Below are 20,847 nucleotides of genomic sequence, written 5' to 3'. Positions count from 1 at the left end.
ATCTACTCCCGGAACCCCAAATCCAACGGACAAGTCAATCCAAAGAATAAGATTATCATTGAAAACTTGAAAAAGAAACTAGAAGAGATTGGGGGCAAATGGGCGGAAGAGCTACCTCTCGTTCTCTCGGGTGACAACCACACCAAAGGTTGCAACGGGGCAAACCCCTTCACCTGGTGTTCGGAGCGAAGCGTCATCCCATCCGAAGTCGGGGTCCCAACCCACGAGATATGGATGCATCACAGAAGAGCGGAACCAGGTGGAAATGGCAAGCAGCCTGGACACGATAGATGAACTCAGAACCAGCGCCCAGATCAGGATGGCTTCCTACCGACAGACTGTGGCTAAAAGCTACAACAAGAACGTAAAAGTAAGAACCCTGCAGGTGGGAGATCTGGTCCTAAGGAAAGTCTTCCAGAATACCAAGAACCAAAGAAGCGGGAAATTTGCCTACAATTGGGAGGGGCCATACCAAGTAGAAAGCACAGTTGGAAATGGAGCCTACCGACTCATGACTATGGAAGGGCAAATGGTTCCCAGATCCTGGAATATCACCCACTTGAAAAAATATTTTATTTAAAGTCACCAGCAGGGTCAACAACCAGGTACTCAGCCTACCAGATGCAACCCAGCCAGGTTATAGATATTGCCTTACATATTTCCTGGCTCTGAATATTTTTCTGTCTCTGAATACTTTTATGCCTCCAAAAATTCTTCTGGTCCTAAAAGATATTTTCCTGCTTCTAAAATATTTTTCTATTTTTTATTTTTCTGGGTCTGGATATCTCCTGATTCTGAATGTTTTCTGGCTCTAAAAATGTTATTTTCGAATCCAACAAATCTGGTTCCAATAGACTTGCCCATATTTTAATTCCGGAAAGTTTTAAAATTACGAAACCACCTTAAGTAAATTAATTTTTTCTAATAAGCCAAGGAAATAAAATGCAAACTAATCTGGCAGAGCTTGTATTCATTACAGAGGGAGCTTGTATCCAATAGACTTCCTCTGGACGAGTGGGCATACTAGACCCCTTAGCCAGCAATCTATCAGCGATGGCCAAACAAACGACGTGCATGCACAAATCAAAGCACCGGAAACGGTACGACACAAAAAGATAACCGAGGAAATACTTAAGTCGCAAAGCAAAGTATGCCTGGCACCGAGCGGACAAAAGCACATAAACTGTTCAAAATAAAGATGTCATGCCCCGTAGGGCCAAAACTAACTAAGCACAACATAAGTCTTTCGGATGCGAAAATATACTAATCTACGTCAATACGCTCCACACCTCGATGCCGCCGAGCATCGGGAGCAGGAGAATTCACCTCTTCCTCGGCGCCTGGATCATCAGTAGGAACAGTACCAGGCTCCACCAAGCCAGCTAGTACATCCAAATTCAAACCATCAGGAAAAGTAGCAGCAAGCCTCCCCTCTTCAGCTCCTAAGTCCCAGGCAGAATGCCCTCCCCTCTGGAACACCTTTATACAGTCAATCTTCGTTTCCAAAGCAGCATAAGACAGAGCATCCACCAGAGTCCTCTTCAACTCCTGCACCTCAGAAACCTTCTCCTCCTGAACCTGGGCAACACGAGCCTCTGCATCTGAAGCACGTTTCTCCACCTCTGAGATATGCCTTTCGGGCGTCAAGCACGCCTTTCGGCATCGCAGACCTTCTCCCTAGCATCGCCGCCTCCTTCCCAAAGATCGGCGACTTTCTTCTCAAAGATCGCAGAATGTCTTCTCGGCATCAACAGACTTTCTTCTCAAGATCGAAATACGCCCCTCAGCAAGAGAAAGACTGCTCTGCAAACTCTGCTTCTGAGTGGCCTCCTCCAACAGCAAATCCTGGGACTTATTTAGATCAGCCTGAGTTTTCAGCCTATCCTCATTGGCCTCCTTCGCCAGCTTCCGGAGTTTCGCATTTTCTGCTACCAGGAGAGACACCTTCTCCCGCAAGTACAGGGCCATCTGAAAGGACTGGTAGACCAGAACAAAGCGTCAAAAAAAAAAAAAAAATAAAAAAAAATAAACGGCCAATGATTGTTTACCTCGAAAGAATGCTGAGTAGCACGATCCACCAAGTCAGGCAAAGGATTGCTATCCAACGCAGACCTAGGAGCTGGAAGAAGCATCTGGCTCATTAAGTCCAAGCTACTCGTAGACTTATTCCTACCGAAATTATCTGGAAGTGTAAAAACAATAACCCCAGGAGCAGATTTGGAGCCGATAGCCCTGCATAGGGAGCGACTTTAGAAGCGGAAGTGGCCCCAGAAGCAGGAATAGCTCCAGAAGCAGGAGCAGCCCCAGAAGCAGGAATAGCTCCAGAAGCAAGAATAGCTCCAGAAGCAGAAGCAGCTTTAGAAGCGGAAGTAGCTCCAGAAGCGTGGATGGTTTCGAGCGTTGGAATCACATCGACGCAGCCTAGTTGGAGCCGAGCCAGAAACGACTTTGGAGGTCAAAGCATCTCCGTAAGGTACAAACCGTGCCCAGGCAATGGAGGCCTCACAGCCAGAGGTGTAGCTTCAATAGGGACCTGCTCCTTAGCCCGGTCCACAGCAGCAGATCTCCTTTTGGGACGAGGTCCAGAACCGGGGGCAGGAGTAGACTTTCTCTTCTCAGCAGGCTTGGGGACACCGTAACTCGCTCCTTCACTCTCGAGCCAAAACATCTTGCAAAGAAAATTCTAGATTTTGCAGAACCCGGAAGCAAAGAAATATTAAGTCGTAACCGGATATACGAAGAATCCAGAAACAGAACCAAGTCAAAAAAGGGAAGAGCAACGCACTAGTCGACATTGAATCTTTTTCTTCAGCAGCTGTTTTCTTCACCGCAGCAGCAGAATCCTGGATCAGATTGGGAAAGGTCCTATTTTCTGGAGGTGGACTGAATAATTTGGAAAGAGAGGCAGTCCTGTCAGGAGACAAAGGCAAGGGGCACAAACCTACACAAAAAACCAAGTAAGGAAATATAAGCGTCAAAGAAAAATGCACAAGAATAAGGGCATGCAAGTACCGTGTGTTGATCGCCAGACACTGACAATATAGTCAGTCGGAGCAGGAAGAGTATCAATTTTCACGAAAATAAAGCGGGAAAACCACTTGCTATCATCCGGTTTCACGGGGAAGATGATGCAATTCTTCTCCCCGTCTCGAACCCGAATGGTCACTTGACCTCGAGCAAGGGACCTGACCGAGAACAAGTGTGCAAGGTCCGGGAGACCAATTTCATAACCAAAACGATTATTCATAGCATCAATCGCAAGCAAGGTCCGCCAAGTGTATGGCGCCACTTGGCAAATAGCCAACTGATTCAAGTTCAGATACTCTTGGACCAAAGGAGGGAAAGGAAATCGCAGACCCGCACGAAAGGCGTATTCGTACAAGCAAATCCACCCTTCCTCACCGAGTCGGCCTTCGGCCAGGAGTCGAATGTGGAACACCACATCATCAGAAAAACCAAAGGTTTTCTTGATATAATCAAGAACCTCGGAGGTAAAGTCAGAATCGCAGGAGTGCTTGGCGGAAAGCACACCGCCGGAAAGAAAGAGGTCAGGCGGCATCACCGGATCCGAGTCCGAGGTTGAAGAAGCGGTTTTTTGTGACATTATGCGCAAAATAAGGAAAAAAGAAAGCAAGGAAGAAGATGAAGTACTGCAGAAATTAGGAAAGGAGGAAGTATTAAGATAATTAATGGAGAGAAGTAGGGAGAAAAGGAGTAATGATGAAGAGGAAGAGGAAAAGTGTGGGGATACCGAGGGATTTATTAAAGGGGGAGGTTGAGGAGTTATGGTGAAGAGAGAGTTCTTGGGGAAGTGGGAAAGTGGCGGCAGTTTGTCACAAGTGGGGAATCATAATCATCATATATAACTGCTAAAACTTCGTCAGTTCTCCGCATCGCAACTGAAATTCCCGCCTAAAAAAATTTGAGACGGAAATTTGGGGGCAATTGTTAGGGATAAAAAATGAATTTTATCATACGCAACGTGGCATTGTTTTACTGGAAAAGAGGGAGACAATCAAGGACAACGTGGTGCACAAAATTTGGTAAAGGGAAGGAAAGATGGATCGGCGAGGTGGTAAGTTATGGACCGCTGGATTAAATAAAGAACAAACACAACATAGCCCAAAGGAAAGAAGCCCACGCATGAGAAAGAATAAAAGACCCACAACTAACAAACTCCTACTTTGCAAAGAAATTGACCCGATATTCCGCAATGCAGCGTTGTGCTTTCAAACCCTAGGTTTTGACTTCAACAGCTATAAAAGCAAGGGCAAAGCAACGTACAAAGGGAATTCACAAGTATCATCAAGCAGCAACTCCACTCAGAAAATCATTGGCGATCGGCGATAATTATCTAACAACATTACACTTGTATTTCCTTACTTGTCCATAAAATCTCGATTATAGTGCAATAATTGGCGGGATTCCGACTCCCCCCGCGGTTGTTCCCACACCGGGTTTTCCGCGTCACCAAAAATCCTCCGTGTCCTTTTCTTCGTTTATCTTTATCTCGTCGTTCCTTTCGTTCGTACTTTAAACATAATTGGCATTAAGAATAATCACTATCACTCACATAATTAATTCGTAACCGGTAAATTTTTACCAAAACAACAGGCTGGCCCGCGGCCTAATGCACCAAGGCAGCAGGTTTACTCGGCTGAAGCTCCTCCGTCTCAAACGGACATTGAACAGGCGATGTATACTCTTGGCTTCAATCCTCCGGACCCACGTTGGTTCATGGATACCGGGGCGACATCTCACATGACGTCGGATGCAGGTAAGCTCTCATCTTATTTTACTTCGAGTTTTAAACATGGTGTCATCGTTGGTAATGTCAGTCGGTTCCAATTAGCGGTCACGGACATACTACCCTAGCTAATATAAATCCTCCACTTCACCTTAACAATGTTATTCACGTACCACAAATTGTCAAAAATTTAGTATCCGTACGAAAATTTACCACTGATAAATCGGTATCCGTCGAATTTGATCCATTCGGTTTTTGTGTGAAGGATTACAAGACGGGGACGTGTCTCATGAGGTGTAATAGTCAGGGCGAGCTATATCCCATTACCGCGTCAAAATCATCAGGTCCGGCTGTGTTTGCTGCACTTGCTCCGTCAATCTGGCATGATCGTCTAGGACATCCCGGACTTCCAGTTTAAAATTCTTTACGTCTTAAGAATTTTATTTCATGTAACTCGAATAAATTGCCTCTAGTTTTTTCTTCTTGTTCTATTGGGAAAATTATCAAACAACCATTTTTAGCTTCTATGACTAAAACTATATTGCCATTTGATATAATACATTGCGATATTTGGACATGTCCCGTTCTTAGTTTAGCTAGTCATCGTTTTTATTTGGTGCTCTTAGATGATTTTACAAATTTTGTTTGGACGTTTCCTTTATCTCACAAGTCACATGTTTATGACATTTTTTTAAAATTTCGGAAATTAGTTAAAACTCAATTTGCAAGAAATATTAAATCCATACATTGCGATAATGGTAAGGAATTTGATAACGGTCCGTTTTGGGAATGGTGTGCTAAGCATGGGACGGTTTTCCGTCTATCATGTCCATACTCCTCTTCTCAAAACGGGAAAGCCGAGCGCAAAATGCGTACCATTAATAACATAGTAAGGACTCTACTTCTACGAGCACATGTCCCTTCTAATTTTTGGCACCATGCTTTGCACACTGCTACCTATTTGTTAAATATTCTCCCACATAAACAATTAGCTTTTCAAACTCCTGTGTCGGCTCTTTATTTCAAACAACCGTCTTATACGAACCTTCGCATTTTTGTGTGTCTATGTTACCCCCTTATACCGTCCACTACTATTCACAAGTTGCGTCCACGATCTACTCCTTGTGTCTTTTTAGTTTATCCGGACAATCAAAGAGGGTACAAATGTTATGATCCAAAATTAAAGAAAATAATTATATGTCGTCATGTCATTTTTGATGAGTCTCGTTTTCCCTTTGCTGAAAATAATTCTCATAGCTTGTCTAACTATAATTTCCTTGATGATGACGCGCCTCCCCATAGTGTCCTTCGCCACTATCTGACCGCGCCATCCACGTCCCACCAGCTTAATCCCACGACCCCACAGTCCCCTGCCCGTGCTTCCCCTGCCACGGTTCTCACCTCACCAGCCTCACCGAGCCCTCCTCCGAATACCCCTGACCCACATTCACCCATTAACCCATCCCAACTACAACCAGCTGCAGTAGCTCCCAAAGCACTCACACGAGGTGATCACGGCATTTACAAACCAAAACCCATTTTCGACTTACAAACAGCCGCTATCTCCCCATTACCCCGTAATACCGTATCTGCTCTTAAGGACCCTAATTGGAAATTGGCCATGGATGATAAGTTTAATGCTCTTATTAGTAATAAGACATGGGAGTTAGTCCCTCGTCCGTCTCATGTGAATGTCATTTGGTCTATGTGAATTTTTCGTCATAAATTTAAATCTGATGGTACTTTTGAGAGGTATAAAGCTCGTCTTGTAGGTGATGGTAAAATGCAGCAGGTTGGCGTTGATTGTGGTGAGACATTTAGTCTAGTGGTAAAACCGGCTACCATACGCACGGTATTATCATTAGCATTGTCTCATGGATGGTCTATTCGGCAATTGGACTTAAAAACGCGTTCCTTCATGGGAATCTTGATGAAACCGTGTACATGTATCAACCTACAGGTTATCGTGATTCGGCTTTCCCGTCCCATGTTTGTCTTCTTCGTAAGTCTCTTTACGGTCTCAAGCAGGCCCCACGAGCATGGTACACCCGTTTTGCTCTATTTATTGAGACTCTCGGTTTTGTTCACAGTAAATGTGATCATTCGCTCTTTATTTACCGTGACAAGGATGGTAATTGTGCTTACCTACTTCTTTATGTTGATGATATATTGTTAACCTCTTCCTCGGATAAGCTTCGCCAGTCGATTATGGACCGTCTTGGTAAGGAATTTGCTATGAAGGATCTCGGTCCCCTTAGCTATTTTCTAGGAATCGCTGTCTCCAGGAATGCAAATGGGTTATTTTTATCTCGGCAAAAATATGCCACGGAAATTATAGAGCGGGCTAGTATGTCCATGTGTAAACCGACCTCAACTCCAGTGGAAACAAAGCCGAAGCTTAGTGCCATTTCGAGTCCTCCATTTCGTGACCCGACATTATATCGAAGCCTTGCAGGTGCATTGCAATAACTTACGTTTACTCGTCCCGACATATCTTATGCGGTACAACAGATTTGCTTATTTATGCACAATCCTATGGAGGAGCACATGAATGCTTTGAAAAGGATTATTCGATACGTTTAAGGTACGAAATTCTATGGTCTTCATTTGGGACAGTCGTTACCAACGGCTCTTATGTCCTACACCGACGCCGATTGGGCTGGTTGCCCCGACACTCGTCGGTCCACGAGTGATTATTGTGTGTTTTTGGGTGAGAATCTTATTTCATGGGCTTCCAAACGTCAACCAACTGTATCTCGTTCTAGTGCTGAGGCCGAGTACAGAGGTGTTGCCAATGTTGTGTCTGAAACTTGTTGGCTGCGAAACCTATTGGTCGAACTTCACCACCCTCTTCGCAAAGCTACTCTTGTTTATTGTGATAATGTTAGTGTTATTTACTTAACCGGCAACCCCGTTCAACGCCAACGAACGAAGCATATTGAGCTTGATATTCATTTTGTTCGTGAAAATGTTTCGAAAGGGGAGGTTCGTGTCCATCATATGCCTACGCGTTCTCAAATAGCTGACATTTTCACGAAAGGTCTTCCATCGATCTTGTTTACGGATTTCAGGTCTAGTCTCAGCGTTCAACTTCCTCCCGATTCGACTAAGGAGGAGTGTTAGAATATATTGTATATATTCGGTTATTTTGTAAATTATGTAATTGATTTAGTTACCTTATCTTTAACGTCTAATTATGTAGAGTATCCTAATAATTAGGCTACCATATCTCAACTGACAATTGTATTTATACTAATGTTTCTAATCAATGAAAGGCAAGCATTACATTCTTTCACTACCCAACGTAGCCATTACCAGTTTTTAAGAAGCTAAAATCAGAGAATGAGGTATTACCATCACTCAACTTTGTGGAAGTTAAAATGAATGGGTTCTTATTTCTGGAATGAAAATTAGGGAAAGTGACATTGCTATCATCCAACTAATTTATAGAAAATTGGAAAAAAAAAATGCAAGAGATTAGAATAATGGTATGCATGTGTGAATTTATTTGTCCATTACAACAAACGGCTGTGAAGAGATCCATTGTGAAAAGCTTCATTTTCTTTTTTCCATCCTCAATGTTTGTTATCTTAATTAGCTACTACCTATTTTAGTGAGTGATAGCTTTTGTTAGTTGTTACCTGCTATATTTTTCTTTTTTCTCTTTCTTATTGGAGTGATCATTAGTTAGGACTTACGACTATTACAATATGAGTAAGATTACTATTTTACTCCTTCAATATGAAGAATATGGATTATGGTCATTTTGATAGAGAGAATGATAGTTAAATTATTGGGGGTTATAGTGGAAGTCCATCTATTTTAGCATATCAGATTTAGAAAGAGAATATTAATTTGGAATAAATTTCGGAGAAAAAATGACAATAAAAGTGAAATAAAGGAAATATTTTTTTTATACTAAAATTGGGGTATTTACCTCTTATTTGATAAAACTTTTTTTTTCAAAGAAAAAGATCAATTCATTAATAAAACGGCAAACTAAAAGAAAAAAGTTTTTATGAAACACACCAATACCTAAGACATATACTAACCCCCACCCTTTTTTTTTTTTTTTTTTTTTTTTTTTTTTTTTTTTTTTTTTTTTTGCTTCACGGACTTTCGAAGGGTCCTTTGTACACTAAAGTTTTGGCACTTTGTCAGACAAAGTACCGTTTCAAGTGACGGATGTTCCAGGGTTTATCCAGGATCTGACCGTGCATGGTCATCAACCTGTAAGCCCCATTCTTGATAACACTTTCGACCTGATATGGACCTTCCCATTTGTAGGCGAACTTGCCTGCCTTGTGATTCTTGGTATTTTCAAATACCCTCCTCAGTACTAGGTCCCCTACTTCGAGGGTCCTGATTTTGACGTTCTTGTTATATGTCCTTGCTACGGATTGCTTGTATGATGCCATACGTATGTAAGCACTTTCTCGCAGCTCATCAATTGTATCCAGGCTCCTAGCCATTTCGACTTGGTTCTGCTCCGCCGTTTGACAGCCGTATCTGTGTGTGGGTACCAGGACTTCTGAGGGTATTACTGCCTCCGCACCGTATACCAGGCTAAATGGAGTTTGACCTGTTGCCATCTTTGGTGTTGTTCTGTCTGACCAGAGTACCAGTGGTAGTTCATCTGCCCATTTTCCCCCTAACTCTTCCAGCCGCTTTCTGAGGTTCTCTATAATAATTTTATTGCTGGATTCAGCTTGGCCGTTGGTTTGTGGATATCTGGGGGCTGACTTTCTCAGTGTTATGTTCCATCGTGCACAGAAGCCTTCAGTGTTATCTGATATGAACTGGGACCCGTTGTCGCATATGATCTCGGATGGTATCCCAAATCTGCTTATGATGTTGCGCTTGATGAAAGAGATCACCTGTTGTTCTTTTACCTCTGTCATGGCTTCTGCTTCAATCCATTTTGAGAAGTAGTCGGTCATCGCTAGCATATATACTCTGTTTCCTGGAGCCCTGGGTAGCTTTCCCACTATGTCCATGCCCCACATCATGAATGGCCATGGAGAGATAATTGGATGCATTGGTTCTGCTGGCTGGTGAATCGCTGGAGCCGCCTTTTGACATGATTCACAACGTTTGGCATGGTTTATGGCGTCTGCGCGCATTGTGGGCCAGAAATACCCCTGTCTTAAGATTTTGTTTGACAGGCTTCGTCCTCCAGCGTGGTTCCCACATTCTCCACTGTGCATGTCTTGCAGTATTGTTTCTGCTTCCTCCTTGCTTAAGCACCTGAGGCATGGTCCTGCCAATGATTTTCTGAAGAGAATATTATCAATCATGATATACCTGGAAGCTTTTATTCTGAAACTTTGTGCTTCCTTTCTGTCTTCAGGGAGTGTCCCATCCCTTAGCCAATTTAGGTATGGAATCCTCCAATCTGCATCCTGCTGTCCCACTGAGAAAACCTGCATTCTGGTTCCCTGTACGCGCTGCATGTGTACACCCTTTACTGTGGAATCCAAGTCTGGCTCTTTCTGGATGGCTGGGGTCAATACGTGAGTAATTGGTATGTTTGACAGCTCTGTGGGCTGGAATGTTGCCCCCAGCGTAGCCAGGGCATCAGCCTCCGCGTTCTGATCTCGTGGCACCTGAGTTATCTTGAATGTCCTAAACTTTGATTTCTGCTCTGTGGCTATCTTCAGGTAGGCTATCATCTTTGAGTCTCGTGCCACGTATTCGTTGTTCACATGATTCACCACAAGTAAGGAGTCACTATATACTCTTAGGTTCCTTACCTTGAGCCCTGACGCCATCTGCATCCCAAGTATAAGAGCTTCATACTCGGCCTCATTATTGGTTGCCTTGAATTCGCACCTAATGGCTTGCACTATCATATCCCCTTTAGGAGATCGCAGTACTAAACCCACACCAGCTCCTCTAGCATTTGAGGCTCCGTCAATATACAGGGTCCACACCTCACCATCCTGGCTTCCCATCATCGTCAGCATTCCTTCCTCTCGCCTCCCCACGAGTTGCGGGCGAAAATCGAGACGAAATCTGCTAGGGCTTGGGATTTTATCGCCGTTCGGGTTCAAATTGCAAGTCATAGCCACTAAGATGTACTTGACCACTTAGTCATTCTCCGAAAGTTCAGCTTCCTCATAATAGTCTTTAGCGGGTAATTGGTTATGACATGGATGGTGTGAGATTCGAAGTACGGCGCAGCTTTATAAGAGGCGAGAACCAAAGCCAGTGCTAATTTTTCAAAAGAAGTGTACCGGTCTCTGCAGGAGCAGAGACTTACGATATAATATACGGGATGCTTTGCACTCCTTCTTGCTCTTTAACCGAATCGCGCTTACGGCCGCTTACGTGATCGATGATATATAAAAATAGTGGCTCCCCTTGCTCAGGCTTCGCGAGTAATGGTGGCGTGCTTAGGTAGCTTTTGAGTTCGGCGAATGCTTTTTCATGCTCTTTGGTCCATTCGAATTTCTGACTCTTCCTCAATATATCATAGAATAGTTTGCACCTATCCGAGGCCCTTGATATGAACCTATTTAGGGCCGCCACCTTTCCTGCTAGCCTCTGCACGTCTTTTGGCTTCTGGGGTGATTCCAGTTGGAGTATTGCTCTTATCTGCTCCTTGCTTGCCTCAATTCCCCTCTGTGTTACCATATACCCTAGGAATTTTCCCGAGGATACCCCAAATGAGCATTTGGATGGATTAAGTTTCATTTTAAATTCCCTCAATGTCTGGAAGGTATCCGCCAAGTGCTCCATGTGCATTTCTGCTTTTTTAGATTTTACCACCATGTCGTCAATGTATACTTCCATGGTCTTCCCTATTTGCTGCTTGAACATTTTATTTACCAACCGTTGATAGGTGGACCCGGCGTTCTTTAGGCCGAAGGGCATGACCTTGTAACAATATATGCCCCTCTCTGACATGAATGCTGTCTTTTCCTGATCTTGTGGATGCATCTTGATTTGATTGTAACCGCTCCAGGCATCGAGGAAAGTGAGTACCTCGTGTCCAGCAGTAGCGTCCACCATTGCGTCGATATGTGGTAGTGGGAAGGGATCCTTGGGACAAGCTTTGTTTAGGTCTGTGAAGTCTACGCATACTCTCCATTTACCGTTCTTTTTGGGTACCACTACTACGTTAGAGAGCCACTCGGGGTAACCGACTTCTCTAATTTTATCTCGCCGCCAAGAGACTTGTCCACTTCTTTATTGATGACTTCGTTTCTTTCTCGCGCGAATTTTCTTCTCTTCTCATTGTCTTGGGGTGCGGCTTGGGTTCACGCTTAACTTATGTGAAATAACGGATGGGTCTATGCCCACCATATCATTGTGGGACCAGGCGAAGCAATCCATGTTGCTCTTGAGAAATTGAATCAGCTGGTTTCGCAGTTCTTCGCTGCAGGTGGCCCCGATCAACACTGTTCTATCCGGGTGTCCCTCGTCCAGGTGTATTTGATCCAGCTCCTCTGAGGGAGGCTCCTTGTATTCTGTCGAGGTGCCCCGGTCCTGTAATTGCTATGAGGGGAGCTTGGTTGTAGCTTTGAGGGCTTGGGTATAGCAGTTTCTGGATTCCTCTTGATCTCCTTTTACAGAATCGTGCCCCATGGGGTTGGGAACTTGAGACACCGGTGATATGTTGAAGGTACGCCTTCATCCGATGCAACCACGGTCTTCCCGCATATCACGTTGTAGGTGGTTGGACCTTCGATGATTAGGTATCTTACTAACTTGTTAACTCCTTCAATATATGTTGGGATGGTTATCTCACCTACTGAATGCGCAGTCTCCCCACTAAATCCCACTAGTGGCACAGATTTCTTTACCAGGTTCTCTTTATCGAAACCCATGGTTTTGAGGGTTTCTAGCATGATAAGGTTCACAGAGCTCCCTGTGTCTACCAATGCTTTCCGTACAGTGCAATTGCCAATGGATAATGTTATGGTCAAGGCATCGTCATGCTGTTCTACGCCGCTTTCCATGTCGGTTTCATCGAAAGTTACTGGGGGTAAATTGCTCTGGCTTACTCTGTACGAGGTTTCTGGATGACCCCCTTTGCTCCCAGTGGCTTTCCTTTTCGCGGCGGAATATGTCAAACCTGCTAGCTCGGACCCGCCTGTTATCACGTTAATAATCTTCGTGCATATGGGTGGAGCAGAAGGAAGCACCTGATTTGCTGCTTCCCTCCTGTCCTGCTTGCCCCCACGTGGTAACAGGTGGTCCAAGTTTCCCTTGCGTACCTGGAACTTCACCTCCCTCCGCAATTTGTAGCAATCTTCGGTCCTATGTCCTATGTCTTGGTGCCACTCACACCTCTTACTGCTGTCTCTGTCGTCGTTTGGCCTATCCTGAGTGGGTGGCTTTGGCCATCTCACCTGGTCACCCAGATTTCTGAGCGCTTTCAACAACCCTTCCATTCCCGTGTTGAATCCGTATTCAGATAGCTTAGGAGGGTGTGGAGAGTCGTCAATTTGCTGAGCTTTTTCTGCTACCCTGCTGATATTAGGCCTGCTGTATGGCTTAATTCTGTCATCCCTCTTTTCTGGTGCGAATTTCCTGCTTGTCTTGTCGAAGCTCGCTGTACCCTTTCTGGCCTGTATATCTTCTTCCAATCTTAACGCTGCGGTAGCTCTCTGCTGAACTTCCTCGAATCTCTCACAAGGATACATAGTTAATTCTTTGTAGAGGTTTGACTCCTTATCCAGTGCCCCGCCCGAAGGCGTTGATAGCAGTGGACATATCGCAACCTCGTATTGAGACTTTTTCTGCGTTGAACCTAGTGACGTAGTCCTTGATTGATTCCCCTATCTCCGAACGATCCCGTACAGTCACTTGGCCGCTTGGGTGTTCCGCGGTCACCGGAGAACTGTTGGTTGAAAGCGTTGACCAGTCGTCGAATGATGATATGGTTCCATTAAATGACATCGACGAACCACCGTAATCTTTGCTCCGGTTAGGGTTGAACCAAATCCCTTACACATACATGCCTCTTTTGAGGCTCCCGTGGCCGTAGTGACCATCATCTTCTGCTTGAATTGACTGATGTGATCGCAGGGATCTGTGGTTCCATCAAAGAGAATCATTGTTGGGACGCTAAATCCTTTTGGTAAGGCCACTGTGGCTATATCGTTAGTAAACGGTGAATCGGCGTAGCTTTTCGGTGCACCATCTCCATAGGCGAGGCATACCGGGACCCTCCCCGAGGAGGCTTCGCGCTCCCCGGAAATGCTGGCGTTTCTATGTATGCCTCTCTTCCGGAGGGTCGCTGGTGCTCCTGTTGCTGGTGTCCTGCTCCTTGTACGAAGTTCCGTCGTTCCAGGATTTCTGCTTGACGTGCCCGCGATGTTGCTGCCACCGGAGCGTCTTCCCAGGTATATTCGCCTTGATTCGTAGTTAGCATCCTGGTTATTGGTACTGCAGTTGTAGGTTCTGCCGCGCCTGACGTGGGTGTAGGTTCCTGGTGCACTGGTTCCTCATCTGGTGTTAGTGCTCCTAGTCCTGTTGGGACCAGGCCTCCTCGTGGCTGTGGTGTTCCTTCCATATCCAGCCTGAGTGCTACCTCGCGTGGTAATACCCGTGTCTGCCTTCGATCCCTACTTTCTGCTGATGGCCTTTCAAATCTGTCTTCTTGCCACCCAGGGGCTGGACTAGCTGCCTGGTTCCTTAATTCGTTGATCTGTGCTCGGAGGAGGTTGTTGTCTTCCTCCATCTGGGATCTCATGCTTCTGTTCTCGTTTTGCATAGTCTTAATGGTTTTGGCAAGAGTGTCCAACCCGCTTATCATGATGCTGGTGGGACTTGGGGGAGCCTGAATCTGTTGCCGGGGCTGCGTTCCTCTGTCTGACTGTATGGCTCCCTGCTGTCCCTGAGCGACTCCTGGATCTCTAGTCTGAACCCTACCCGAAGATGGACTTGCTGTTGCCTGGGAATTCTGACTTTGCTTGGGTGCTGGTATCTGGGTAGCAGCGGTGGTCTGGACCGAAGTAGTACGTGCTGCTGCTGCTGCCGAGGGGGATGGTGCCCGTGTTGCTGCGGAAGAGGGCGGCACCTGTGTTCCTGGTGCGCCGCCGGTGTTGCCTGAGGTTGTTTCTTTGTGTCCGGACATGTTTTGATTATTTGAGTAGACTGACTAACGGAGACGACCACTATGCCCCACGGTGGGCGCCAAACTGTTTTGGTAAATTTCTACCAATTAAGGGTTAAAGCGGTCTTAGCGTTAGGTCTATATTGCGAATTGATCGTATGTTGTATGTTGGATTGTATGTGCGATGTAAATAAAGAACACAAGCAATTTTGGTGACGCGGAAAACCCGATGTGGGAAACAACCGCGGGGGGAGACGGAATCCCACCAATATCTTCACTATAATTCGAGAGGAAATACAGTTCTTAGGTTTGCTATGAATGCTAAAGCGTAACTTGAGTATAATTCGATGATCCTTCTTCTTTGCACGGAGGTCCCTTATATAGGGGAGGTCGAGGAGCTAGGGTTTCTTACTTCTTCTCCAAGTTATTCCTAATTTAACAATGGGTAGGTCTCTCCTTTCTTCGGATCTCGCAAGCTATTGGACCCTCACAAGCTTCGTCCGTGTGGATCAAAGCCCACTTCCCGCGTTACTTGCTGAAGCTGGCACCCTGGCTTCCTGGTATCCTGCATCCCGCGGCGCTCCCAGGCCTGCTGCCCCAAGTCAGCCCATATCCATATTTTGGGCCTAACAGGAACTTACAATATTTAATAAAACCTTTTAATCATTGTTATAGACTTAGGCTCTGTTTGGCAAAACTACCTGAAAAGGTAGCTGAAACCTGAAAAGGTAGCTGAAAACTGAAAAGCTAACTGAAACCTGAAAAGGTAACTGATAAGGTAGCTGAAAATTATGAGCTGATAAGGTAACTGACTATATAAAAATGTGTTTGGCAAAATAGCTGAAAAGATAGCTGATTTTGGTAAAATGACGTAGAAGTATATGAAAATTATTTAATATTATAGAATAAAGGGGTAAAAATAGAAAATAAGCCATTTCAGGTACCTGATTTCTCAAATGCTACCCGATGTAATATTTCATTTCAGGTATCTTATTTGACCAAATAAGTTATTTGCCAAACACTTGCAAAAAAATCAGGTAGCTGAAATTTTGGTCAAATAAGCTACCTGAAGTGTCGTGCCAAACGGAGCCTTATAGTAGTACTTTGATAGACACTAATACAATATGTATATGATATGAATCTTATTATTTATAACAGGGATAGCAAATTAGTGTTATTAACTAAATAAATACTCACAAAATAAATTTAACTATTGTTTCTTAATTATGATTCAAATATTTTGATTTTAAAATTTTAAAACACCCGTGAATTTCACGGGTTTAAAACTAGTTTTAATCAATACTATATATATATTCCAAAAATCAAGGGACTTTTATGTAATTAAATAAATCTATACAAATTAATTATACTATATAGTTTTTAATCATAGCACTGTGCGATGGACCTGAACAAAGGACTTAAATGTAAGTATTATATAGTTTTGGTTGAAATATAAATTTAGAGAATACTAGAATATGGTGAGTTTCCTTAAAATAACCAGGCCCTATTTACGGTATTAATTTGTATAAAGATGTTAATTGTTTACATATACAAATATAATATAAGTATGTTATATTTTGGAAACTATTAAAATATAATCAAATCAATCTAAATTTCCAAAAAATAAAATATTCCATAATTCATTAGATTTGTAATTTAACTAGTAAATAATAATGATTGCTCTTAAATAATATTCTAATCTAATATTTCAGATTTATTTAAATATATAATTTTAATACAACTAGATAATCAACTACTATGATAGTAACCACCTATGTGAGTAGTAAAAGCAACAATAATAGCAACTGGAGTAATGAAAGTCATACTAGCAGCAACGGGAGTAGTGAAATTAACAACAATAAATATGGGAGTAGTGAAAGAAAAAATAATGATGGCGGGAGAAGTGAAAGTAATAGTAGTCACAACACATTTAATGAAAGTAACTGTTGGAACAACGGAGAGAGTATGAAAATAAACTAACAATTCAATTTTAAGAAAATATTTATTTATTTAAATATATGAGTTTGACAAAGCTAATGGGTTAACCGTAAAAATAGCAGGAGTAGTTAAACAAACAACAGTAACCGAAGAAGTAGTGAACAACGTAATAATATTTACAGGGAATGTAGTGAAAGTAACAGCGGGAGTGGTGAACATATGTCATAATTTATTGATTAATTTTACCTCTCATCATAATTTCAAGATATAAATTGTAAATGTATGTGTTAACCAAATTTAGCGAATCATATTTCATATAAAATAAAATTTAAATAGTAAATAAAGGTAGTCCGGGCGTAGTTAGATACCAAACCTAGTGTTTAATTAAAATAAGGGTAATGCAAAATCCCGCACACCATTTTACTAAATCCCACACATTTATTCCCCCCTATTCAAAATATACCCCATCATTTCTCATACTCTACCGATAGGGAAAAAAAACCCAAATTATCACCATTCTCCTCTCCGTCCCCTCCCAATCGCCCAACCCCTCCCCCCCACCCCCACCCTCCCTGCACCGGCCACCCTCCCCCACCCCTAACGTGTACCGGCCACGCCTCCCAACACCGAGCACTACGTACAACAACCGAACAGACGAATACCACGCCAACAGTCAAACACCTTACTCCGCGATGGTGGTCGACGGCGATGAATATTGGCAGCATCCATGTTCTTTAATCGAAATCGATTCGAAAGTGTTTGCTTTTGTCTGCTTTGCTTTGCTTCACTGTCACCTGATTGCTCGAGCATCAATTTAATCGAAATCGAAAGTGTTTCATACTTGCAGCAACTACAATTCGTGCATGATTTAATTTGGTCAAAAAGCATTTGCCATTTCAATTAAATCCACCTTAATTGTAAAAATCTAAAAAAGAAAAGAAAAAGTAATTACATCAATTTAAAGACGTATTAATAAAATCGTTGATAAAACGGAGAAATTACGTGTAATATGCGCAAATTACGATTCATAATTACCGATTTGCTAATAAACTGATCAGGGTTGTGAGAGAGAAGGGAGATAACTCTTTTTAGGTTTTTCTATGACGAAGGGTAGTTATGGCATATATGAGCAAAGTGTGTGGGATTTGGTAAAAGGGTGTGCGGGATTTAGCAATTGCGTAAAATTAAATCAGCATGTATGGAGTTGGTTCTCGTTACTCCGTACTTGTTACGCATAATTCGTACAATTTGCTTCTTTTAGCAAAATCTATAGCACAAGTCACAAATGATTATCTTACCAATTTTTGTAACTTTAGATGTGGTGGCGTGTAGCGGGAGTTCGTTTCCTGGTATATGCACGTGCCTCTACATCTTACAGATTTATACTTGCATTGTTATTGCCCAAAATCTCATTTGTGACGGCACGTATCCGTCACTTTGGAGTGACGGATACCATTTTTTCTCACAAATGACCCAAATAGAGAAGAGAGGGAAGCACATGGAGGTGCCCCTACCTTGTCCCCTCTATTCGTTTTGTGAGTGGCATTACCCGTCACTTGCTCCGATCCGTCTTCAGCAAGACTAATTGTTGTTATTGGGGTTTGTTAAATGTCGCCCCTAGTTTTACTCATTCCACCTCTAAAAATTACTATTTTGCCCCTTGCTCCTTTATTCACTACTCCCTCCATGTTTTTATATATTACGTTTTGCATTTATGAGGCAAGTCTTTGACTTTAATATTTGCAAAAACTTAATTGTTCAAAAAATATAAAAATGGTACCATTAAATTTCTTACGAAAAACTCTTTCATATGAGTATACATATCATAATATTTAGTCTTATATTTTAAGAGATATTGAAAAGAGAATTGAGTGTCTCGAAATGCGAGAAAGCTATATATAAAAAAATAGAGGGAGTACCATCTTTTTTTTTTTTTTTTTCATTTCTGTATTCAAACTAATTCCGCTTCAAAAACATAAAAACCCGCTTCAAAAAATTAAGAAATTGAAATCCGCTTCAAAAATAACAAAAAAAATCGAAAAAAAAAACACGAACAACAACAACAACAACAAATCCGGATGAACAACAACAACAACAACAACAACAACAACAACAACAACAACAACAACAACAACAACAACTAATTCATCAACAACAAGGTGTGTTTGCTAATTTATTTTTAAAATCTTTTTAATTTGTTAAACTAGTGTAGATTAGTTTATAGGGTAAGTTAGGATAGGTAATATGTGATGAGATTAGAGCCAAATTTGTATAGATCTACTAGTTTATAGACGAATTGAACAAGAAAAAAAACACGAAAAAAAAACTGGAAAATTGGCCCCAATGTGTGGATTTCACGAAAACTTATGGGCCAAATCGTGTGATTTACACAATTTGGTGTGGGCTGGGGCGTGTAATTAGCGGGAAATGGGCATAGTCTTTTCGTGTGGATTACACGATTGGGCCTTGGTCTTTTCGTGTGGGTTACACGTTTCGGCCTGGCCTGAATCGTGTTTCTCACACGCTTCGGCCATTTATTTTTTCTTTTTTTTTTTAAGAAAAAACGTGTAATGCATACGATAATTGTATATAATTACGATATAAAATATATTCTGTTTTGATTAGTTTAATATGTTTTAATTGAATTAGTTTGGTGTCATTAATTTACGTATTTATTGAATTAGTTTTACCTATTTTGTATAAATATATTCATTTTGTTAAATTATTTTCGTAGTTAGTTAATTTTTAATTTTTTAATTACTAATACAATTGTTGGATATTTTGCAGATGATACCGATAAACGCAGAAATAAACTACATGCTTCGAATCGTCGAAAAACGTTAACGGTGAAGGTGAGATCTACTACTATTAGATCGAGAGAGATGTCGATGCCTGATGAGTCGGAAGATTTCTATGCTGGGGAGTGATACCGTCGTCAGGTACCAAAAATAAAATACCTAGTTTTACTAACAGAAGCTAGCAGTAAGTAGGGTCGATTTCCACAGGGAGGCGGTCACTATCCACTTGTCTACTCGGTGTGTCTAAGGTCACAGTGGGGGTTTTGATTGTTTTGACTAAACTAACGATATTAAGGCAAGAGAAATAGAGATAAGAGAAATTAAGTTGAGGGAAAGGAAACTAGGATGTCGGTTCATCAATGAACGTCAATTAATTGCAGTTAAGGTCACATATTAGTCGATCTGTCGGTCTAAGGGGCAATGAATATCTCCTTCCGGTCTCAATTCGCCATAAAATACTATTAGCTTAGCTTCCGCCCTCACCAAAGCATTCTATTGTTCACTGCGGGTCTCACCCCTTCCAACCTCCCGGTCCAGGTCAAGGCTTACCAAAATTAAAAGGCTAATTGCATCGATTCAATCAGCAAGATACAATTATAAGCAGTGATTAACAACATAGACATGACAACAACGACAATCTATAAACTAATATAAAAGTATTCGATCGAGGTCTTCTACCATATAAAAGTATTCGATCGACCAGAAAACCACTTGATCGAATGACTTTGACTTCAGCAGCCACTTATTCCGTTAGTTTCAGCTTTGACTTGATTATTTAGCTCCCGAAATGGCTTCACGCATCCCGTAACAGCAACATTTCCTCTCCAAATTCACTCTTCCTCTAAATGCATGCAAAATGGACGGTAAAAGGCTTGATTTCACTACTTTCTGGTCCATATCTGCAAGTAAGACAAAACAAACCAAAGTAGCATATTCGGGGCATTTCGTAACATAAACTACGATAATAGCATAGAAATACGTGCATAAAAAGACCTAAAAGGACTAAATAAAATGCACGTATCAAATCTCCCCAAACCAAACCTTTACTCGTCCTCGAGTAAACTAAATGCAAACTAATGGAACGGAAAAGATAACTTAGAGCTAGCTACAAATGCCCACTTAAACCAATTTAATGCAACCAGACTAACACTTATAGCAAAGCAGACAAATGCAAACGAGTTATAGGATGTTCATAATAAAGCTGAACCGTCGACCTTGCAAGACCTTTAATAATGGACTCTCACGGGTCACTCTTCTCTCATGAAGCAAAGGGTAAGCATATAAGTGCAAGAGAGAAA

General features: G+C 42.2%; 1 protein-coding gene across 1 annotated transcript; it reads right to left on the bottom strand.

Moving 5' to 3' along the window:
- Positions 1 to 12,318: 12,318 nt before the first annotated feature.
- On the bottom strand, positions 12,319 to 13,398 carry LOC141631139 (uncharacterized). The gene has a single exon (XM_074443849.1). It carries the CDS (start codon positions 13,396 to 13,398, stop codon positions 12,319 to 12,321), a length of 1,080 nt encoding a protein of 359 aa, XP_074299950.1.
- Positions 13,399 to 20,847: the final 7,449 nt, after the last annotated feature.

The sequence above is a fragment of the Silene latifolia genome, chromosome Y (assembly GCF_048544455.1).
Source record: "Silene latifolia isolate original U9 population chromosome Y, ASM4854445v1, whole genome shotgun sequence".
In the NCBI taxonomy this organism is placed as follows: domain Eukaryota; kingdom Viridiplantae; phylum Streptophyta; class Magnoliopsida; order Caryophyllales; family Caryophyllaceae; genus Silene; species Silene latifolia.
This window is presented reverse-complemented; position numbering and strand designations above follow the sequence as displayed.